At 35.5% G+C, this 24,771-nt stretch overlaps 1 protein-coding gene across 1 annotated transcript in view; it reads left to right on the top strand.

Moving 5' to 3' along the window:
• Positions 1 to 24,325, top strand: part of TMEM41B (transmembrane protein 41B) — a 30,708-nt gene extending 6,383 nt beyond the window's left edge. Inside the window, exons 2-7 of the mRNA XM_061202975.1 lie at positions 7,531 to 7,648; positions 9,784 to 9,912; positions 18,402 to 18,495; positions 19,140 to 19,244; positions 20,380 to 20,518; positions 21,952 to 24,325. Coding sequence (XP_061058958.1) covers positions 7,531 to 7,648; positions 9,784 to 9,912; positions 18,402 to 18,495; positions 19,140 to 19,244; positions 20,380 to 20,518; positions 21,952 to 22,121 — 755 coding nt within the window. The 3' untranslated portion in view covers positions 22,122 to 24,325. The remainder of the gene's footprint in view (positions 1 to 7,530; positions 7,649 to 9,783; positions 9,913 to 18,401; positions 18,496 to 19,139; positions 19,245 to 20,379; positions 20,519 to 21,951) is intronic.
• Positions 24,326 to 24,771: the final 446 nt, after the last annotated feature.

The raw sequence follows: 24,771 nt of genomic DNA, 5'->3' as shown, positions 1-24,771 counted from the left end.
TGCTTGAAAAAGTTTTCAGAGAGTGAAAAAAATAGGTATCAAGTTAAACTTGGAGGTTAATTTTGTTCAACAAATGTCTGTATATTTCATCATCCAACTGTAAGGCAACAAGTAGCAATCAGAGAGATGTGTACTCAAGGAAGGCTTAGGGTGGTGTTCTGTAGTCCAGTTAAGTCCACACCTTTCTCCCCTAGGACCCCTTACTTAGGACTTGTGAATTAATGATGGGAAGAAAAATATTGTAGTTAAATTTTAGAGTTGCCATGCAAAATGTCTTGTTTAATTTTTAATTTAAGAGGACTGTTACCTACTGAAATCTTTATTTAAAATTTTTTTTAATTGGAGTATAATTGCCTTACAATGTTGTGTTAGTTTCTGCTGTACAATGAAGTGAATCAGCTATATGTATACATATATCCCCTCCCTCTTAGACCCCCCCACCTCCCAGCCATCTAGGTCATCACAGAGCACCTCGCTGAGCTCCCTGTGCTTTATAGCAGGTTGCCACTAGCTATCTATTTTACAGATGGTAGTGTATTTATGTCAGACCTAATCTCCCAATTCATCCCACCCTCCCCTTCCCCACCTGTGTCCACACGTCTGTTCTACGTCTGCATTTCTACTCCCTCCCTGCAAATAGGTTCATCTGTACCGTTTTTCTAGATTCCACATATATGCGTTAATATACGATATTTGTTCTTCTCTTTCTGACTTACTTCACTCTGTATGACAGACTCTAGGTCCATCCACATCTCTACAAGGACCCAATTTCATTTCTTTTTATGGCTGAGTAATATTCCATTATATATATGTACCACATCTTCTTTATCCATTCATCTGTCAGTGGGCATTTAGGTTGTTTCCATGTCCTGGCTATTGTAAATAGTGCTGCAGTGAACACTGGGGCACATGTAACTTATTGAATTATGGTTTTCTCAGGGTATATGCCCAGTAGTGGGATTGCTGGGTCATATGGTAGTTCTATTTTTAGTTTTTTAAGGAACCTCTGTACTGTTTTCCATAGTGGCTGTATCAATTTACATTCCCACTAACAGTGTAGGAAGGTTCCCTTTTCTCCACACCCTCTCCAGCATTTATTGTTTGTAGATTTTTTGATGATGGCCATTCTGACTGCTGTGAGGCGATAACCTCATTGTAGTTTTGATTTGCATTTCTCTAATAATTAGTGATGTTGAGCATCTTTTCATGTTGCCTCTTGGCCATCTGTATGTCTTCTTTGGTGAAATGTCTATTTAGGTCTTCTGGCCATTTTTGGATTAGGTTGTTTGTTTTTTTGATATTGAGCTGCATGAGCTGTTTGTATATTTTGGGATTAAACCTTTGTTGATTCGTTTGCAAATATTTTCTCCTATTCTGAGGGTTGTCTTTTCGTCTTGCTTATGGTTTCCTTTGCTGTGCAAAAGCTTTTAACTTTAATTAGGTCCCACTTGCTTATTTTTGCTTTTATTTTCACTACTCTAGGAGGTGGGTCATAGAAGATCTTGCTGTGATTTATGTCAAAGAGTGGTTTTCCTCTAAGAGTTTTATAATGTACAGTCCTACATTTAGGTCTTTAATCCATTTTGAGTTTACTTTTGTGTATGGTGTTAGGGAGTGTTCTAATTTCATTCTTTTACATGTAATTGTCCACTTTTCCCCACACCACTTATTGAAGAGGCTGCCTTTTCTCCATTTTATATTGTTGTCTCCTTTATCAAAGATAAGGTGATAATATGTGCATGGGTTTATCTCTGGGCTTTCTGTCCTGTTCCATTGATCTATATTTCTGTTTTTTGTGCCAGTACCATACTTTCTTGATTACTGTAGCTTTGTAGTAGAGTCTGAAGTTGAGCCAGCTCCATTTTTCTTTCTCAAGATTGCGTTGGCTATTTGGGGTCTTTTGTGTTTCCATACAAATTGTAAAATTTTTTGTTCTAATTCAGTGAAAAATGCCATTGGTAATTTGATAGGGATTGCATTGAACCTATAGCCTGCTTTGGGTAGTATAGTCCTTTTCACAGTATTGATTCTAACAATCCAGGAGCATGGTATATCTCTCCATCTGTTTGTGTCATCTTTGATTTCTTTCATCAGTGTTTTATAGTTTTCTGAGTACAGGTCTTTTGCTTCCTTAGGTAGGTTTATTCCTAGGTATTTTATTCTTTTTGTTGCAGTGGTGAATGGGATTGTTTCCTTAATTTCTCATTCTGATCTTTCGTTGTTAGTGTATAGGAATGCCAGAGATTTCTGTGTGTTAATTTTGTACTGCAACCTTACCAAATTCATTGATTAGTTCTAGTAGTTTTCTGGTGGCATCTTTAGGATTTTCTATGTATAGTACCATGTCATCTGCAAACTGACAGTTTTACTTCTTCTTTTCCAATTTGTATTTCTTTTATTTCTTTTTTCTCCTCTGATTGCTGTAGCTAGGACTTCCAATACTATGTTGAGTAATAGTGGTGAGAGTGGACATCCTTGTCTTGTTCCTGATCTTAGAGGAAATACTTTCAGTTTTTCACCATTGAGAATGATGTTTGCTGTGGGTTTGTCATATAGGGCCTTAATATGTTGAGGTAGGTTCCCTGTATGCCCACTTTTTGGAGAGTTTTTATCATAAATGGGTGTTGATTTTTGTCAAAAGTTTTTTCTGCATCTATTGAGATGATCATATGGTTTTTATTCTTTAATTTGTTAATATGGTGTATCACATTGATTTGCATATATTGAAAAATCCTTGCATCCCTGGGATAAATCCCACTTAATCATGGTGTATGATCTTTTAATGTGTTGTTGGATTCTGTTTGCTAGTATTTTGTTGAGCATTTTTGCGTCTATTTTCATCAGTGATATTGGCCTGTACTTTTCTTTTTTTGTGATATCTTTGCCTGCTTTTGGTACCAGGGTGATGGTGGCCTCGTTGAATGAGTTTGGGAGTGTTCCTTCCTCTGCAATTTTTTGGAAGAGTTTGAGAAGGATAGGTGTTAGCTCTTCTCTAAATGTTTGGTAGAATTCGCCTGTGAAGTCATGTGGTCCTGGACTTTTGTTTGTTGGAAGATTTGTAATTACAGTTTCAATTTCATTACTTGTGATAGGTCTGTTTATATTTTCTGTTTCTTCTGGTTCAGTCTTGGAAAGTTGTACCTTTCCAAGAATTTGTCCATTTCTTCCAGGTTGTCCATTTTATTGGCATAGAGTTGCTTGTAATAGTCTCTTATGATCCTTTGTATTTCTGCGGTGTCAGTTGTAATTTCTCCTTTTTCATTTCTAATTTTTTTATTTTGATTTTAAAAAATATTTATTTATTTATTTATTTGTGTCAGGTCTTAGTTGTGGCACACAGGATCTTTGTTGCAGCATGCAGGATCTTTTGTTGCAGCCTGTGAGCTCTTCGTTGTGGCGCATGGGCTTCTCTAGGTGCGGCGCATGGGCTTCTCTCTACTTGTAGCACGTGGGGTCTCTAGTTGTGATGTGCGGACTCAGTAGTTGCGGCACGTGGGCTTAGTTGCCCCACAGCATGTGGGATCTTAGTTCCCTGACCAGGGATCGAACCCTGCATTGGAAGGCAGATTCTTAACAACTGCACCACCAGGGAAGTCCCTCATTTCAATTTTATTGATTTGAGTCCCCTCCCTTTTTTCTTGGTAAGTCTGGCTAAAGGTTTATCAATTTTGTTTACCTTCTCAAAGAACTAACTTTTAGTTTTATTCATCATTGCTAATGTTTTCTTCGTTTCTATTTCATTTATTTCTGCTCTGATTTTTATGATTTCTTTCCTTCTACTAACTTTGGGTTTTCTTTGTTCTTCTTTTTCTAGTTGCTTTAGGTGTGAGGTTAGATTGTTTGAGATTTTTCTTGTTTCTTGAGGTGAGATTGAATTGCTATAAACTTCCCTCTTAGAACTGCTTTTGCTGCATCCCATAGGTTTGGGTTGTCGTGTTTTCGTTGCCATTCATTTCTGTGTATTTTTTAATTTCCTCTTTGATTTCTTCAGTGATCTCTTGGTTATTTAGCAGTGCACTGTTTAGCCTCCATGTATTTGTGTTTCTTACAGTTTTTTCCCTGTAATTCATTTCTAATCTCATAGCGTTGTGGTCAGAAAAGATGTTTGATACGATTTCAATTTTCTTAAATTTTCCGAGGCTTGATTTGTGACCCAAGATGTGATCTATCCTGGAGAATGTTCCATGTGCACTTGAGAAGAAAGTGTTTTCAACTGCTTTCAGGTGGAATATCCTATAAATATTAATTAAATCTATCTGATCTATTGTGTTATTTAAAGCTTCTGTTTCTTTATTTATTTTCATTTTGGACGATCTGTCCATTGGTGTAATTAAAGTCCCCCACCATTATTGTGTTACTGTCGATTTCCCCTTTTATGGCTGTTAGCATTTGCCTTGTGTATTGAGGTGCTCCTATGTTGGGTGCATAAATATTTATAATTGTTATATCTTTTTCTTGGATTGATCCCTTGATCATTATGTAGTGTCCTTCCTTATCCCTTGTAACAGTCTTTATTTTAAAGTCTATTTTATCTGATATGAGTATTGCTACTCCAGCTTTCTTTTGATTTCAGTTTGCATGGAATATCTTTTTCTATCCCCTTACTTTCAGTCTGTATGTGTCCCTAGGTCTGAAGTGGGTCTCTTGTAGACAGCATATATATGGGCCTTGTTTTTGTATCCATTCAGCTAGTCTGTGTCTTTTGGTTGGAGCATTTAATCCATTTACATTCAAGGTAGTTATCAATATGTATGTTTTTGTTACAATTTTGTAATTGTTTTGGGTTTGTTTCTGTGGGTCTTTTTCTTTTCTTGTCTTTCCGCCTAGAGAAGTTCCTTTAACATTTGTTGTAGAGATGGTTTGGTGGTGCTGAATTCTCTTAACGTTTACTTCTCTGTGAAGCTTTTGATTTCTCCGTTAAATCTGAATGAGATCCTTGCTGGATACAGTAATCTTAGTTGTAGGCTTTTCCCTTTCAACATTTTAAATATATTCTGCCTCTTCCTTCTGGCCTGCAGAGTTTCTGCTGAAAAATCTGCTGATAACCTTATGGGGATTCCCTTGTATGTTATTTGTTGTTTTTCCCTTGCTGCTTTTAATATTTTTTCTTTGAATTTAATTTTTGTTAATTTGATTAATATGTGTCTTGGTGTGTTTCTCCTAGGGTTTATCCTGTATGGGACTCTCTGCGTTTCCTGGACTTGGGTGGCTATTTCCTTTCCCATGTTAGGGAAGTTTTCAACTATGATCTCTTCAAATGTTTTCTCATACCCTTTCTCTTTTTCTTCATCTTCTGGGACCCCTGTAATGCCAATGTTTGTGCATTTAATGTTGTCCCAGAGGTCTCTGAGACTGTCCTCAGTTCTTTTCATTCTTTTTTCTTTGTTCTGTTCCTCAGCAATTATTTCCACCAGTCTATCTTCCAGGTCACTTATCTGTTCTTCTGCCTCAGTTATTCTGCTATTGATTCTTTCTAGTGTATTTTTCATTTAGTTATTGTGTTGTTCATCACTGCTTGTTTATTCTTTAGTTCTTCTAGGTCTTTGTGAAACATTTCTTGTATTTTCTCGATCTGTGCCTCCATTCTATTTCCGAGATTTTGGATCATCTTTACTATCATTACTCTGAATTCTTTTTCAGGTAGATTACATATTTTGTCTTCATTTATTTGGTCTTGTAGGTTTTTGCCTTGCTCCTTCATCTGTAACATATTTTTTTGTCGTCTCATTATTTTTGATGGGTGGGGCTGTGTTCCTGTCTTACTGGTTGTTTGACCTGAGGCTTCCAGCACTGGAGTTTGCAGGCAGTTGGGTCGAGCTGGCTCTTGGTGCGGGGGTGAGGACCTCTGCGAGACCTCACTCTGATTAATATTCCCTGGGGTCTGAGGTTCTCTGTTAGGCCAGTGGTTTGGACTCGGTGCTCCCACCACAGGAGCTCAGGCCCAACCCCCAGCCTGTGAACCAAGATCCCACAAGCCACCTGGTGTGTGGCCAAAAAAAAAAAGAAAAAAGGAGCAGAACAATAACAAAGAATAAAAAATAAATAAAGTTAGAAAGATAAAAAATATACGAGATAAAATACAAATAAAAATGAAATAACACAGTAAAACAGAACCATAATAGCAAATAGAAAAAAAGAAAAAAGAAAAGCAGGAAAAGGCCTTGGCTGTGGGGGAGGGGCAGACTTAGGCAGGGGCAGGGCCTAGGCTCAGGACTGGAAAAGCCCTGGGGGGTGGGGGGCAGGGCTTAGGCTCAGCACAGCTGGAGGGGGCCTCACAGTGGAGGCTCAGGCCTGGGGCCCCAGCAGGCTTGCTGGGACCCAAGTGGGCAGGGGAAGTACTGGCCAAGTTCCCTCTGATCCTCCGAGGTTCCCTCCCTGTCCCCATTGATCCCCTTCCTGTGGGTAGGGGATCACAGTGTGCCCTCGGTACGCCCCTCCTCAGTGCCCACCTCCCGGCGTGGGAACCCCTCCCCTCCCCCAGCCACCCCTCGGGGCACTGGTCCCATCTCACCTCTCCTTTTCCTCTCCCCCTCCCTCCCACACCCCCAGGACCCACGCAGATGGAGGGGGCCTCGGAGGGTGGAGGATCAGCCCTGGGACCTCAGCAGGCTCCCTGGGGCCTGAGTGGGTGGGGGAAACGCTGGCCACATTCCCTTCCAATCCTCTGATCCCCTGAGGGTCTCTCCCCATCCCCATTGATCCCCTCCCTGTGAGTGGGCCCCTACGGGCGAGGCAACCCTTCCTCTCCCCCAGGCGCCCCTCAGGGGTGCCAGTCTCTCCTGCCTCCACTTCTCCTCCCCCCTCGCTCCCCCCCACATCCTACCCGGCCACTCGGGGGTTCCTTCTGTCCCCTTAGGTGTCCAAAGTCCCCCACCAGCACCTGGTAGGTGCCCTAGTTGTGAGGAGATGCAAACTCAGTGTCCTCCTACTCCACCATCTTGACTCCGCCCACTTGCATATGATTTTTAAGATAACACTAAGATTACCTTGTTGGAGAACACAAACATATTCTCCCATTCTTGGAGTCACAGACACAGCCACCCAAAACATTTGAGGTTCAACTATATTCTGAAGCCCTTGGTGTAAAGAGAAAGTGTAACATTCATCAGTTGCATTAGTGAATCTGTGGGTTCTTTCTCATGACAGTTTGAAGTAATTGCCAGATTACCTCATTTTTCCTAAGAGGCCATTCTGCCTATGCTGTTATCTCCCAATATAGATATATAAAATTGAAAGTCAGTGATAGCATTTAGAGCAATGCCCTTTTTTCCCCTTTGGCTTATCAACAAATCAGTGCTACAAATTCTGGTGTTCTGTTTTTCTCTGCTTCTAAAATGCATATATCCCTGCAAAGAACTATGACCAGTTAATAAACATCAAATATGGTAGTATTTAAAATTTAATGTCACAGTGTTTTGGGCAAAAGTGTGAACAGTTTCTTGGGAGGAAAACCTTTCAGGAAATTATTTACTGGCTTGGAATACTGTTTTCCTCTATATTTATCTTAATTATAATTTTTTTTTTTTTCAGAGAAAGCCTGTGCAGAAGCTGGGTCAGCAAGAATGTCGCTTCTTATATTGGTGTCCATTTTCCTATCTGCAGCTTTTGTTATGTTTTTGGTATATAAAAATTTTCCTCAGCTTAGTGAGTAAGTATACTGAAAGAAACGGAAAATGTCTAGACATTTATAGAGATGAACGTGCATTGAAAGTTCAACTAATTTAAGGAACAGAACTGGCATAATAATTGTATGTCAGTTCTCATGGCTTGTAGCAAGTTCATATTGACACTGTAATTTAAATACTTCTTTCCAAATATGTCTCTTGATTTTCTATGCAAGGTTCTCCTAGCACTGCTTCTCTAATTAAGGCATCTTTCTAATGACTATGTTGAAAAACATAGCCACATTAATAAATTTATTGCATATTATTATTTAATGTTAGTAGTGACCAAGTAAATTTGTATTGCAGTCCATAATAGATATTGACCTGCAGTTTGAGAAATACTGATGCTCTTTTTCTCTGCTTTATCCCTTTTTCCATCCCTGTTTTCTCCCTTCCTACTTTTCCGTGTCATCAGTTTTTGTCTGCCTCTATTCATCCATTTACTTCCGCACCACATCTCTGTCTCCTAGGTCTTTTTCTCTTCCCTGTTTTATAGAAATGATATGGTGTGAATAGGTACTTTTCACTGTCAAATGCACTTTGTAAAAAGACTTGTCTATCTAGTATACAGCCACAATTCCATAGCAAAAACCTTGGGAGTGGAACGTATTTCAGAATTTAGAATTTTTCTATTTTGGAAAGATAACATGGAATAAATACTGTATATTATGTAGTATCTCCAGCAGGATCTGGGGCAGCACCCCATAATCAAATACATTAATATTTTTACAGTGAAACCTGTATTATAGAAGACTATGAAAAACTGTATGTAAGTGTGGGTCAATTTTTGGTGACAGATTACAAAGAACTTTTGGTTTTCAGAGCTTTTTGAATTTTAGGGAAAAGATTATAGACCTGAAACATACTTTTATGAGGATAAAATATCCCTGGGTTATTCAACCACAATAACAACACCCTTGGGTAATCATAGATTACATCAGAGACTACTAAAATGTAGTTAGACTTTCAACCAGGGCCAGCTTGGTGTGGTAATGGATAACTGTGAAATGTGATTTCAGGGTATAAGAAAGTTCCTGTTTCCTCTAAATTTCTTTCATTAACACTTTCTTATGCTTGAAATTTTATAGTTAAACTTATTTTTATTTTAATACTTTGATTTCTTACATGAATATAAATGCCTTTGGGAGGATAGCATGTTATATTGTTATGTTAATATTAGTATCATTGAATTTTAGATCCTTTCTCTTTTTAATCAAAGGAGTAGGAAATAAAGAGCTGACTGAAAGAGGGAAAGAATATAGAGTAGATTAAGGTTGTTTTGGATCCCAGTCTGCTCTAAGAAATATAACACTTTTATATAATAATATGCTGTTATAAATCTTTTATATTCTGCCTATTTCTTTCTGTGTGTGTATATGTGAGATGCATGCACACGCCTATAAAGAGCTTTTTTAAGCTTTTAAATTTATAAATGAGAAAACCCATTTTAGTTTACCTGCTATTTTTATAGGACTTAAACAGCATTCTATCATTGTTCTGCAAGGTTAGTTAAATTTTATCATGTAAACAAATGGGTACAATAAATGGGTACAATATACATTAAACATGAAGGTGATTATTTGGGGCTTTTATAAACAGAACATTCAGTTCCAAACAAGGCACCAAATATAAAGTAAAATTAATAGAAAGTGACAAGTGTTTAAGTTTTTATCTGAACTTTGAGCTGGGATATTCAAGAAAAGATGTGAACTATAAATTCATTGAAATTTTTACTTAATTTCTGTTGTAATTGATTATTGACTTCAGCTTATCATGAGGATTACCCAAAATGATGTTCAGTATGTTTTAAATATGCTAACATCAGTGGTTCATTTCTTAATTCAAAATTTACTCCAGTGTTCGAGCAAATGCTTTTCAACCTTTAGTTTGGGTCATCCTGAATTTTCATATGGATTACATATCTCATGAAATTATATTAAAGCATTAAAAAACAAATAATTTATAGACTTTGAACTTAAATTTTGTGAATTTATGCTTAGCATATTACAGATCAAGGCATCAAATCATTTTGGATAAAACTTCATGTTTTGAACTTGACTTTGATATGAATTATCTTGGCAAATTTCTATTTAAAATTTTTTTCACTTTATTTCTTTAGAGAAGAAAGAGTGAATATGAAGGTTCCCAGAGATATGGATGATGCCAAGGCTCTAGGAAAAGTTTTATCCAAATATAAGGACACCTTTTATGTACAAGTACTTGTAGCTTATTTTGCTACATATATTTTGTATCCTTTTAACTGAAAAATGTTTTCTAGTTTTAAGAAAAAGGTTTTAAAAGATCTGCTGCTCAGTTATACATAACTATTTTTCCTTTTAAAAATTGTTAATGCAGTATAACCTTAAATAAAATATTGAAAAATGAGAATGAAAAAATTCTCACTTTAATCCTTTCTCTTCAAGTCAGTTGTCATTTCTGAATATTTATTACCAGTTTTTCTGTTTTCTGCTTATTTCACTTATCATAAACTTTTTTCTTTCCTTTGTATTATTCAAGATAATCATTTTATTTAGGATTATTTTATTAGTTAATTGATTGTCTTAATTTAAATAATAATTTTGAATTAATAATCACCATACCATAAATTTTTAAAAATTCCTTTAGGTTTGGAGATATAATTTGTATTTAAATTTTGCTTTTCTAGATGTTGTGTTATGAATCATTTGCGTATGATTTTTTTCTTCCATTTAATGGTTTTCTTGGTAAAAAATCCTATGAGAGTAACTAGTCATGTAAAGGATATCAATTTTTTTTTTACAGTTCTTAGTATGTATTTCTTTGTTTTATATAGAAATATATGTTGTATTTTAACTAGGCAGGAAAATTGCTTTATTCTTTCTACATATTTTCAAACTGCCTATGCAACTGGTGATTAACCTTCCAATTTGTGGATGTTAATTTCTAATTTTTGTATCTTTTATTCTAATCCAACGTATTTTCCAAATCTTCTCGGTTAATGAAAGACATTAATTCTTTTTTTTTTTAAACATCTTTATTGGAGTATAATTGCTTTACAATGTTGTGTTAATTTCTGCTGTATAAGAAAGTGAATCAGCTATATGTATACAGATATCCCCATATCCCCTCCCTCTTCTGTCTCCTTCTCACCCTCCCTATCCCACCCCTCTAGGTGGTCACAAAGCATGGAGCTGATCTCCCTGTGCTATGCAGCTGCTTCCCACTAGCTATCTGTTTTACATTTGGTAGTGTATATATGTCAATGCCACTCTCTCACTTCGTCCCAGCCTACCCTTCCCCCTCCCTGTGTCCTCAAGTCCATTCTCTACGTCTGCATTTTTAAAATTTATTTAATTAATTTATTTATGGCTGTGTTGGGTCTTCGTTGCTATGCGCGGGCTTTTTCTAGTTGTGGCGAGTGGGGGCTACTCTTCATTGTGGTGTGCGGGCTTCTTATTGCTGTGGCTTCTCTTGTTGTGGAGCATGGGCTCTAGGTGTGCGTTGTGGCACGTGGGCTCAGTAGTTGTAGCTCGCAGGCTTTAGAGCGCAGGCTCAGTAGTTGTGGTGCATGGGCTTAGTTGCCCCGCGGCATGTGGGATCTTCCCGGACCAGGGCTTAAACCAGTGTCCCCTGCATTGGCAGGCGGATTCTTAACCACTGCACCACCAGGGAAGTCCCTATGTCTGCATCTTTATTCCTGTCCTGCCCCTAGGTTCTTCAGAACCTTTTTTTTTTTTAAGATTCCATATATATGTGTTCGCATATAGTATTTGTTTTTCTCTTTCTGACTTACTTCACTCTGTATGATAGACTCTAGGTCCATCCACCTCACTACAAATAACTCAATTTCATTTCTTTTTATGGCTGAGTAATATTCCATTGTATATATGTGCCACATCTTCTTTATCCATTCATCTGTCGATGAACACTTAGGTTGCTTCCATGTCCTGGCTATTGTAAATAGTGCTGCAATGAACATTGTGGTACGTGACTCTTTTTGAATTATGGTTTTCTCAGGGTATATGCCCAGTAGTGGGATTTCTGGGTCGTATGGTAGTTCTATTTTTAGTTTTTTAAGGAACCTCTATTCTGTTCTGCATAGTGGCTGTATCAATTTACATTCCTGCCAACAGTGCAAGAGGGGTTCCCTTTTCTCCACACCCTCTCCAGCATTCATTTTTTGTAGATTTTTTGATGATGGCCATTCTGACTAGTGTGAGGTGATACCTCATTGTAGTTTTGATTTGCCTTTCTCTAATAATTAATGATGTTGGGCATCCTTTCATGTGTTTGTTGGCAATCTGTATATCTTCTTTGGAGAAATGTCGACATTAACTCTTGATGTTGTAAAGGTAATCATTTTCCTTTTTCAAATCAGCTTTTTAAAAGGCATATTAATTATTTTGTTAATTCTCTCAAAATATTTCTATTCTTGCTTCCTCTCTTATTTCCTGAATTTCTTTTGGTTTGTTGGACTTCTCAGCTAAAATTTTTTTCTCATAAAATTCAATAGCATTTTATTTTCTTGGATTTTTATTGGATTAGATATTATGTATTTAATACAGATGTTCCTGTATTTACCTCCTTATGCAGATGTTTTGAATGTATACCTAAAACACATTGGACCAGTTATTCCTGGCATAAACAACTTAGTGACAAGTACAGTTATAATAGCTTTTGCTGCTATTACAAACATTACTCCTTTACCCACCTGGTGAAGATAACATTTATATTTAGGTAGTGTGCTATGTGTGGCCACTTTGTCATTATCCTCCCTATTTATTAGAAAAATTCAAATTTGAGGGTAATTTGAAGAATGATTATTATTGCACCTGGCTTTCCACAGTTCTTTGGGGCAGTTATTTGTAAAGTAATTTAATTATATACTGACTGTTTTAAGTAATTCACACCTGCTGCCTTTTCCTACTTCCCATTTCATCACTTATCTGTGAAAACCAAAGTGTTAGGCTTGTAGGTTATTTTGCATTTATAAACTTTAACCATAAAAAATATTTTCCCCCAATAAGAAACATTTGGTTCAGCCCTTTCATTTGGCTTTTATTAGGTTTTTGTGAACATTTTGTGAATGAGGCATATAGTTTCTATTTACTTTGGAAAGTCATCTTTCCTGCCCCATTTTACCCCATAGCTTTGGAAGGATTCATAGCTGAGGGATAAAGGGGATACCCACCCATAGGGCCAGAGAGCCAGTTAGCATAAGTGAATCTAGACCATCTATGGGAGAATAAATGTTGTAGCCTAGTTGTCTTAATATCCATATGCAAATTAGTAGAAAAGAATAAAGTGCCTTGTAGAAAGTGAATTAAAAGTATAGGAATAGGGACTTCCCTGGTGGCGCAGTGGTTAAGACTCCACGCTCCCAGTGCAGGAGGCCCGGGTTTGATTCCTGGTCGGGGAACTGGCTCCCACATGCATGCAGCAACTAAGACCCAGCACAACCAAATAAATTAATTAAATAAATATTAAAAAAAAAAAGTATAGGAATAGGTTTATTATTATAAAATACATTTGGTTTAAATTTTTCAATTTTAAATGAATCATTGGTTAATATTGTCAATCAGCAGGTTTTATTGCATATGGTTACTATTTGCTTAATAATTAAGGTATTGTGATTCTGCATTGTTTTAGAGTTTTTTAAAAATTAATTTATTGTTTATTTTTGGCTGCATTGGGTCTTCGTTGCTGTGCACGGCTTTCTCTAGTTGCGGCAAGCGGGGGCTACTCTTCATTGCTGTGCGCAGGCTTCTCATTGCGGTGGCTTCTCTTGTTGCAGAGCTTGGGCTCTAGGCAGGCGGGCTTCAGTAATTGTGGCATGTGGGCTCAGTAGTTGTGGCTTGTGGGCTCTAGAGCGCAGGCTCAGTAGTTGTGGCGCACCGGCTTAGTTGCTCCATGGCATGTGGGATCTTCCCAGACCAGGGATCGAACCTGTGTCCCCTGCATTGGCAGGTGGATTCTTAACCACTGCACCACCAGGGAAGCCCCTGTTTTAGATTTTTTATGGGATAATTTGTTAAATCTATATTTTCTTACAATTTTCTATTTATTTTACACTTTGGAATCTTAAGCTCTGAGTGTTAAAAAGGTACTTTTTTAAACTCAGTGAACAAAAGAGAAGACTTATCTTTGGGCGTATAATTAGTACAGCACTGATTAATAGAAGTATAATGTGAGCCACATGCAGTTTACAAATTTTCTAGTTAGTGCATTAAGGAAAGTAACGATAAATTAATTGTAATACATTTTACTTGAACTGAAATGTCAAAAATATCATTTCAACATGAAACCACATAAAAATTATTACTATTTCACATTCTTTTTTTTGTACCAAGTCTTTAAAATGTGTATATTTCACACTCATAGCACATCTCAGTTCAGACCAGGCACATTTTAGTGTCTCTTCCCCACAGCCACATGTAGCTAGTAGCCATTGTATTCAGCAGTGCAGTACTAGTACTTTCATTGGTAATACCTATTTCAAACTCTTGTATATTAATTACTTTTTACATTATAATTACTTATTTTAACTTTAGCTTTCATCCATTTAACCAGAAAGTACTAATTATATGCTAAGTACAATCTAGTGTTTTAAGCATTCAAAAGCAAAACAACTATTTCTATCTGGAATAATGGGAATTATGGATAGAGATACGGTATAGTCATTCTAGACATAGCAAGTCTAGAGCAGAGCTTATAAGCACAGGGCATGGTTAGGAAGTGATCAGTTTTGTTGGTATATAGGGTGTGAGAAGGGGAGGATTTGAGAAATTAGTTTAGGAAGGTAGGCTACACATTGCACTCAGATTGTAGAGAAGTTTGAGTACCAGGCTAAGGAATATAGAATATTGATTTGGTATTGGATAGTCATTGAGGACTTTTGAGCTGTGGATGACAAAAGAAAGGATATCTTTAAAAACGAATAAAAATGTTTACCTATGGAGAGAGAGATGAAACAGGGATGGAAGTGAAACTTCTCTAAGTGTATTTTATTGTGTAGATTTGACTTTAGAACCAAGTAAATATTTCACATAATTATAAAACCAATTAAATCAGATTGAAAAAAGAAACAGAAATCTTAAAAATCTAAAGTAACCTCACACCCGTTAGTTGGATGGCTACTAATCAAAAAGAAGAAAAAACCCAGAAAGTAACAAGTGTTGGCGAGGATATGAAGAAATTGAAATCCCTGTGCACTGTTGATGGGAGCATAAAATGGTTTGGCAGCTGTGAAAAACAATATGGCGTTTCCTCAAAAAATTAAAAATAAGATTCAGCAGTCCCATTTCTGGGTATATACCTGAAAGAATTGGAAGCAGGGTCTCAAGAGATACTTGCACGCCCATGTTCATAGCAGCATTATTCACAGTAGCCAAAAGGCGGAAACAACTCAAGTGTCCTTTAATGGATGAATGAAACAAAGTGTGGTATATACATACAATGGAATATTATTCAGCCTTAAAAAGGAAGGAAATTTTGAAACATATTACAACATGGATGAACTTTAAGGACATTATGCTAAGCAAACTAAGCCAATCACAAAGATATGCTATATGATTCCACTTACATGAAGTACCTAGAGTAGCCCAATTCATAGAGACTGATAGTAAAAGGATGGTTGTCAGGGGGTTGGGGGAGGAGGGAGTGGGGAATGTTATTTAAGGGGTATAGAGTTTCAGTTTTGCAGGATGAGAAGAGTTCTGGAGATTGCTTGCACAACAGTGTGAAAGTACTTAATGTTATTGAACCATACACTTAAAAATGGTTAAGATGGTAAATTTTATGTTATGTATATTTTAACAAAATTTAAAAAAATTAAACAATCTAAAACAAAATGAAACAAATTTAACAATATATTGAGTTGTTGGGGATTTGACTATCTAGAGGAATTATTTCAAATTGTTTCCTTGAAAAAAGTAATTTGGCTCTGTGTCCCTTCTGGGATAAATCTTAAGGACAGAAAAGATCTGAAAGAAATCTTAAACTATTTTCAGTTGCTATATTGTTCTGAAATTTTAAAATATGTGATATTAATGTATCTAATATATATACACACACATATGTGTGTATATACATATATGTGTGTATATATATATATATATATATATATATATACACTTAATAGTATGTAAAGGAAATAGCTAATTATGTTTATGACATTAAGAACCAAGATTTTTCAGTGTTAGAGAAAAGAAATATAAATCTATACAAAGCTGGAAAGTTAAGGTCAAATTATATCCCCATGCAGAGAGAATGGCTTTGTTAACACTATAAGATAAATGACAGCGGAATGATATAGGTATAAGTATAACTGATTCACTTTGCTGTATAGCAGAAACTAACACAACATTGTGAATCAACTATATGCCAATAAAAATTAATTTTAAAAAATGACAAAGGAACATATTAAACCACCCTAAGGGATACAGTAGGCAAAGTTCAAAAAGTGGTAAATTCTGCAAATGACCCAGTTTCTTCAACAGGTAAATTACAAGACAAAAAAAAGAACCAAACCTGTACTTAAGTGCTGTGGAGAGCAAATACCATGTGTGGACCTTTTTTGTCCTGATTTGAACAAACCAGCTGTCCAAAAAAAAAAAAAAAAAAAAAAAATTAAGACTCTCTTGGGAATTGTGAGCACGCTCAATAGCTACTTATGATAGTTAGGAATTTTGGTTAATTAATCTCTGACAATGGTATTATAGTTGTGTTAAAAAGAAAAGGAATCCTTATCTTTTAAAGGTATTAATGTAGTTGTACATGTAATGATATGTCTGGGATTTGCTTCAATATAATCAAATGTAAGGGATATAGAGAAAACAAGATTGGTTGTATGTTAATTATTGAAGCTGTATATGGGCATATAGGGCATCATAATACTATTTTCTGTACTTTGATATGTGTTTGAGACTTTCCATTAAAAGATTCTAAAGAGCCCTGAAATAACTAAGTTTAATTTTTAAAATTTTTAATGGAGGCATCCAGTAGACTGCTGGGAAATTTGAGACTGGTATTTGATTAGAAAAGTTGAATCAGAGATAGAGAATTCAAAGTTATCTATCATCTATTTATCTATCTATCTATCTATCTATCTATCTGTCTATCTATCGCCGTATGCTTGAAGCCATGTGTACATCCATATACATGGAAATGACTGAATTTATCAAAGAAAAGTGAGAGATTAGCTAACAGAATGTTAGAGAAATCTCAGGTTTGAGGGTGAGGAGAAGAGAAAAACTAGAGAAGTAATGATCTGTAACACAGAAGAAAAATACAGTTCGCTGGAGGTGAGTTTTACACTGAAGGATGTTTAATCCTATGCAAGGGTCAATAGAAAATTCTTACTGAGAAAAAGTCATTACTTTTGTCCAGGAGGGGGTTTCAGCAGAGTGAGGAGTGGGTAAGCCAGGTTGCAAGGGAGGCAGTGAAGATGAGAGGCAGTAACTGGATAGGATACCTTGCTCAAGGAAAAGCCTAGGTTTTCTCTAGTGTGTAGGCATCTGAGTGGTTTTATACAGAAGGGATCTGTGCAAGAGCCAGAAGTTAAAGATAAAAGAACTCAGGAAGAAGGAGATTGAAATGAAAACAAGATTAAAGTAGGAACTAGAGGAAAAAAGGAAGGATGGGTAAATATAGAAATTTTAAAGTAGAAGGGAGAGATGTTGAAGGAATTCACTCAGTCTGTCTGACTTACAAGTAAATCATGTTATGGGTGATGCAGAGGTCCAGGCCAAAACTAGGAACTAGAGAGACGTAGGAAAAAAACATAATTCTGTTTTAAAGATAAGATTTGTGACTTTTACTATATTTTGTAACCCTGATTCTTTTTTAAATGAGTAGTAAGTTGAGGTAAATGTCCAAAAGTTAAATTAGAAATAGTAATTATTATACCTTATATTGTACCTGTATTTCCATAGAAATCATGTTTCCTAAAAATATTTGAGAGTAAAAATCCAATGCATTAGGGGCTTCCCTAGTGGCGCAGTGGTTAAGAATCCGCCTGCCAATGCAGGGGACCCGGGTTCGAGCCCTGCCCCGGGAAGATCCCACATGCCACAGAGCAACTAAGCCCGTGCGCCACAACTACTGAGCCCGTGCTATAGAGCCCGCGAGCCACAACTACTGAGCCCACGTGCCACAACTACTGAAGCCCGTGCGCCTGGAGCCCGTGCTCCGCAACAAGAGAAGCCACCGCAATGAGAAGCCTGCACACTGCAACAAAGAGTGGCCCCTGCTCTCCACAACTAGAGAAAGCCTGCGCCCAGCAATGAAGACCCAATGCAGCCAAAAATAAATAAATAAATTTTAAAAAAAGAGCCCTCTTTAAAAAAAAAATCCAATGCATTAGGGAAGCATGTCATTTACGAGATTACTGAAGACTTTTGTTCTCTTTCTTTTTTTCTGCCCCCCGTCCCCCTCCCCCCCCCCACCCCGTCCCCCTGAAGTGCCCAGTTCCTCTCTATGTGGTACACATTCGGTATTTGTCTTTGTTTTCTCTTAGTAACACACTCTAATTAGCATTGATTTACGATAATGTTAGTAAATGGTTATAAAGGTATTGCAGCTGTGGAATCATGTATTTTTTAAACTTTGGGTATAATTTTACTTTTTTTTTAATACTGAAATATGGATATAATCTTATTAACATCTAACTTCTGTATTGATATTTTTTTCTGGATTGTTGGATTTGTAGTTTAAAAATTCATTTAATTATGTTTTAATCCTTAACTTAGAAGTTAACAGCTTGCAAACATTTGCTATTCCGGGCTCTATATTTCTCAGTATACTCTCAGGGTTTCTTTACCCCTTTCCACTAGCCTTATTTCTTGTTTGTTTGGTAAGTATATAAAATGAAATCGGGAGACTAGAAAGAAATAACTTTAAATAGAATGATGAGAATGATGATGGCATCCTAGTCCCACTAGACTCTGGAAGCATAGACTTATTAGTTTTAAAAGGGGTTTAATGTTAAAGTAATATCTGTTAAGTCCCTCCATAAGGAGATGTTATAGTTTGGCTTTTTTCTAGAACAGGGTTATCATAGACTTAATTGCATTTATAGGCTCTGTTCTAGCCTTTGCTTTCTATACTGTTTTGTAATTCAGATAGTCCAAGAATGTTGGTGGGCCCAAGGAGTTAAGTCCCATGGCTGGAGGTGGTGTTTTCAAGCATAGGAATTGAAAAAATATTGCTCTTGAAGTTTTATTCATAGGCTAATGGCTAACATTAACTATTTGGATATAGTCACTAAGTTTAATCACAAGTGCCAGTTTGTTTTAGCTGGTCTCATTTTAGTTATAATTTGGTCAGAGAAAGGACTAGATCAGATGGATTCTTGTGCTCTGCTCAAGAGATGTTATGCAGAGTATCCACCCCATACCCCAAAAGAAAGAAACTAGTTGAGGTTTGCCTTAGGTGAATATATCCATGTGAATAAGATGGAAAAGTACAAAATGCTTATGGGTTCTTGTTATTTTGTAGTGTTCTGGACTCGGTGCCTCATTCTGCTATATGCTCTCCTATTTAGTTGGGAGGCCAGTTGTCTATAAATACCTGACTGAGAAAGCAGTAAAATGGTCACAGCAGGTAAACATGTATTTTTAAATTATTTGATGTACTTCTTTGGCTACTTGGGGGGTCAGTGTATAATATCTACATAAATTCAGACTCAGGGCTTTGATAAAAATGATCTTTTGAAAATTAAGTGGTAGGCAAATAATGAATGTTAATAATTTCAAATATGATGTTTTTGTATCTGTAACAGTAATCTTAATTCTTTATTCCTAGTAACTTCAATCAGCACAAAAGTCAAAGTGTCAATGTAAAGGCATCCATATATTTAGACACCTCACCTGTTTTGTGTTGATGCAGAATGCTGTCAGTGGGTCTCTGAAAAACTTGTATCAGCCAACTCTTTTAATGCATTTCATCAGTGGGAAGAACTTATCTTCCGTTAGGATCTCTGCAAAGACTAGCAGTGATAAATATAAGGACTACTGCCCAGGAAAGTCTAGCATAGTATTGCTAAGAATCTTATAAAGAATCAGAAGAAGCAGACTATTAAATCAGAGGAATTTTAGAAATTTACCCCTTTGTTTTACAGGTTAGGAAATTAAGAGAAATTAAGCATTTTGTCCAAAATCAAAATCATTATTTGTATAGCAAGATCTAGGAGTATAAACTGTAATCAGTGCTTTTATTTAGTCAGCTAAATGTTTCTATATGCTTGTTTAATCTCATTTATCAATGATGAATGAATTCACTCATGTGAAATACATTAACATAAAGATTATCTGAATTTTTTTAAAATTGGAGGCCAGGTTTATTGATGTACTATACTAGCCCTTTATATTACAGGACATTAAAGGCATTAAAAAGTTGGTCATTTGATATCTATCTTATATATAGTTATAAATTTAATTTTGCCTTTTTAGGTTTAAAATGTTGTTGAGCCATATTATCTAGGCTAATGTAGAGCCATCTTTAGTAGTATAACATTACACTATAAGCAATCTTAAAAGCTTTCATCTGATGTTATTTAGCTCTGGTAATGAACATTTGATAAGCAGTTCATTGTCATTTTCAAGCTCCTTTTTTGATCATTTCTGTTGGGTAAATGCTGAGCTATCAGGGATAAGAATTTGAAATAAGGTATTTTATAATCAGTTTATTTTCAGGCTTGGCTTTATCTTGATCCTAACTTGTTTCTTTCTTGTGACAGGTTGAACGTCATAGAGAACATCTCATTAACTACATTATATTTTTGAGAATAACACCATTTCTGCCTAACTGGTTTATTAATATTACATCTCCTGTGATAAACGTGCCATTGAAAGTTTTTTTTATTGGCACTTTTCTAGGTAAGCCTTCTGGTTCTTGCTGTGTTAGAACTCATCGTGTACATGTCTAGCAGTGTCCAGCTGGGCTAGATTTTGTGCTCTATGCAGGCATGCCAGCACCATATATAACTGGTGGGCACAGAGCCTGGCCTATATAAGTAGGTGCTCGGAAATGTTTGTTGGATTGTGTTGATTTAAATTTTTTTTTTAAACAAGAGCACTCTCTGCTGAGTATTTTTTTAATCATGTAGAATTAAGCAGGACTTTTTAACTCCATTCTCTCCCTCAGTGGAGAGAAAAAAAAAAAATTTGAAGGTGCCTTTTTTGAGTACTTTCTCCTTTGTCTTCTAATCAGGTACTGAAATACTGAACTTTAATTTTCAATAGAAAATTGATCCTATCTTTCTTTTTATTAACATAGAACTTATTATGGGCATTACTGAAAGTTTGAGGGAAAGCAAGGATGAACAAGAAGTTTCTTGCTTTCAGGGAGCTAACACTTAATTTTGAAATTAGTCAGTGGGTGTAAAGATTCATTTATATATTTGTGAATTCTGATAGTTCTTTAGTAAGAGTATTCTGCTTTTCTTCCAAATTTAAGGTGAATTGTTTAGATACCAACAAAATGAGCAGATTCCTCAAGTATTGAGTGTCTGTTAAATTAAAGGTTTACGTTAATACTTAATTTTTTATTGCTATTTTTAGAAAAATTTATAGACAAACTTAAAAATCTTAGGTTCTCCATGAAAGTGGGAAAAAAATCTTAGCAGGGGTAATTTTGGATTTTGTAAAATAATATTACACTTATAGAATCAGAAGAGAGAATTTTTGTACTGTCTCCTTATTTTACAGATGAAATACCTAGAGATAAAGTTAACTTCAGCTTTGGCTAAAGTAATTTTTCCAGTTTGTTCTGGCTTTTAATAAAATATGGTTGTTCCACCATGCTTTTGTATAAACTGCTCTTTTTACTCATATATTTTGAGTATCTTTCCATTTCTGAGTATCTCCTACCACTCATTTTAAGTATACTCTATCGAGGGTGAATGACAATTTACTCAATCTTATTTTTGAAGATTTAGACTGTTTCCAGATTTTTATTATTATAATTCTTTGCTGAGCATCCTTGAGACTAGATCTTTGTTCATATACATTAATATTTCCTAAAGTTGAAATTGGTGGATCATAGCACATTCGTTTTTTAAGGCTGTTGATAAATTTTGTAAAATTATTTTCTGGAGACTTTCCTTGGGTTTTTAAATTCATTATCCTTAAGCGGTGATTATGAAAGACTGAATTCTTTATATGGAAATAAACTTGAGGGGCTTTAAATTAAATTAAAATTTTCAAATTGTAAATCACTATATTCTTAGAAGAAATTGTATACACACAGTATTTTAATTTTTAAAAAGAATTGATTGTTTTTTACCATATGTTTTCACTTTCTATTTTAGGTGTTGCACCTCCCTCTTTTGTAGCAATTAAGGCAGGAACAACATTGTACCAGCTTACAACAGCAGGGGAAGCTGTTTCCTGGAACTCAGTATTTGTTCTAATGATTTTGGCTCTTCTTTCTATTCTGCCAGCCATCTTCCAAAAAAAACTAAAGCAGAAATTTGAGTGAATAATCCTCTGGGTTTTAGTTTTCCTATCATCATCATCATCATCTCTCAGGATTGGCAGGTTTATGTGTTAAAATCACCTCTTCAGTAAATGAAACAGGAATTTGTAAAATAAAATTTCCTGTCCGGTGGTTAAAATAATGCATTTAAGTGGCAAAGGAGAGAAGAAAGTAAAAATGGAAATTGGTATACCATGAAAAGTGCTGTCAGTAGTTATGATAGACATCTCCTAAATTACCATTGCAAGGCTATAGATAATAAATGTGGCAACATAGTAGGAAATTCTTGACCCAACTGATTAACTCAATATATTTCATGAACTGGCCGTAAATACTTACCCTTGACTTGATAATTTAATATTTTTCTCTCTATTCCATACTATAACTAAAATAGGAAAAGCAAATACAAAAATTCAAAAGCAAAGATACAGTATTGCTGTTCTGACTAATGTTAGCCTTCTTTCAGAGCATAAACTTGAAAACTAAAGCTCAAAAGATATTTACATTTTCTTCCTTTTTACCTTTGAGGTAGTAGACTTGTTTAGAAGTTGCATCTTAGTGGACTACTGAATTTGGAAAAGATATCAAGTTATATCTATTTAGTGAATTTTATTTTTGTCGTCTTCTGTTCTAGATTATCATGGATTGGTCTGAAATTTAAAATTCTGACCAGTCTGTTTTCATTTGTTTCCTAGCTTTCAAAATATTTCCATTGTGCATATACAAAATGGCAATGACATGATAATTCTATCATATTGGTGTTGATAATTTATATTCAGATAATATTTTGTTACACAGTTCCCCTTTACTATCTCAAAAGGGTATCAAAAAAGCAAACATTCAAAGTATGCAGTTTTTAGATGTTAGATTAACTATGTTACTTTATATTTTGAAACAAAAGCAGTGTCAGTACAGCACTCAAGTAATTGAATATAGTTTATTTGTTCCAATGACTGTAAAATTTACCTCATTTATTTATTAGTCTTGTCATTAAAGTATGTATTATGTAATTATCCTTTTTTATGCATGATACATAAGAATGCCTTGTTTCATTTCTATTGATGGCTTTTTTGTTTGGGGCTGCTTTTGATTAATGCAGTTTCCCTATTTAGGGTTTTTACTTTTTATATCTCAAAGTAAAATTAAATTCTCATATGGTAACTACTATTTAAATAATCCTGGAAAAACTAAACAGCTTTTTGCTGCTTGCTTAACGGTAATATCCTCGATCCCTTGATTCTAGGACATAAAGTAAAGTACTCTGTCAGTTTTACCTTCACCCAAGACTGTCACGTTGAAAAGTACTTTAGCTGTGGAAGAAATCCTTGTATGTTTTTATTGTGAGAGGTATGATCAGCCTCAAAGCCAGTTTCTACTACATAATGTGGACTGATTATTTTTTCTATCGCAGTATTAACAAATGGATTTATTGTAAATACAAAGAAAATATATTAATTAATATACTATTCTTATGTCACCTGGACTTTTGTGTGAAATTATTTATTGTTATTTCTAGCAAGGTTTTCTTCCTTTCTTATTGACCAGAGACTGAGTGATAAAGCTTTTGTTATTTTTGCAAACAAAACATAGCCTTTTTGGACAAAGCTCACTAAATATTACTGTATAAAATGTAATTGAGTAAATTTTTATCAGACTTTTAAAAATAAGAGTTTGGACTCAGGAGCAGCCTCACTATTTATTCCATTATGTATATATTGTACTTACTCTATTCTCAGAGTATTTTCCCTATCCTTATCATTGATCCTGTCCCTTTGCTGATTATTTTTTCTGTTAGAAAACTGTAGTTGTCACTTAAGGTGAGGTATATTTTCTTCTCCCAAGAGAATAGGCAGCCAGTCTTTCCACATTCATCATCATTGTCTGTCAAGAAAGAACCTTCAGCAGGCTGAACCCTAAATGCATTTGGTGGCCTATATTCATGGATTCACAGACTTGGCCTGATGCCAGATGTAGATTCAAGCTTCAGCCACATCTTGAAGACAGTTACATAGTAATAACCACCAGAGGGCAAGTATGTGTAGTGGGGAGGCGAGCAGGCTAACTGGGAAGTTGACACACTGAGACTGTTCACCTCTTAGTTAATGGCCTCTCTCTGGAGCTCTATTACTTTGAGTGTAATATTTCTAAAACACTTAATAAATGTAAATTAAAATGTAAGAAGAATAAATTGTACTGAAAAACTTAAATGTAGCACTTGGGATTTATTTCATGGAAGTATTTGTATTTAAAAAAACTTTCATTGAATAAAGATATTCTTTTGAAATTCTGTGCACATTTTCACCTCTAAGAACAAAGAAATTTTTTTTAAACCTTTAATTTTTATAGTTGGCTTTTGAGAATCTTAAGGCATTTAAAATTTAAATTATAGAGGTAAGTACAGGTAAACATTTATTTAAGTATCTAGTATATATAATTTCTCTATAAAGGAATTGATCTCGGAGAGAGCAGTGAGCAGTCCTGAAGAGAGATTTTTAGTTCCCTGCCCAGGAATTGGACCTGGGTAGCCTGGATGAAAACCAGGAATCGTAGCCACCAGACCACCAGGGGCTAGAGGCTAGAAGCAAAGTGGCCCTAGCTCTTTCCCCTGTTTGAAAGGAAGAATGTCTTGTTCAAGGAGGCAAAAACTGTAAAA

This window comes from Eubalaena glacialis, chromosome 10 (assembly GCF_028564815.1).
Source record: "Eubalaena glacialis isolate mEubGla1 chromosome 10, mEubGla1.1.hap2.+ XY, whole genome shotgun sequence".
NCBI lineage: Eukaryota > Metazoa > Chordata > Mammalia > Artiodactyla > Balaenidae > Eubalaena > Eubalaena glacialis.
This window is presented reverse-complemented; position numbering and strand designations above follow the sequence as displayed.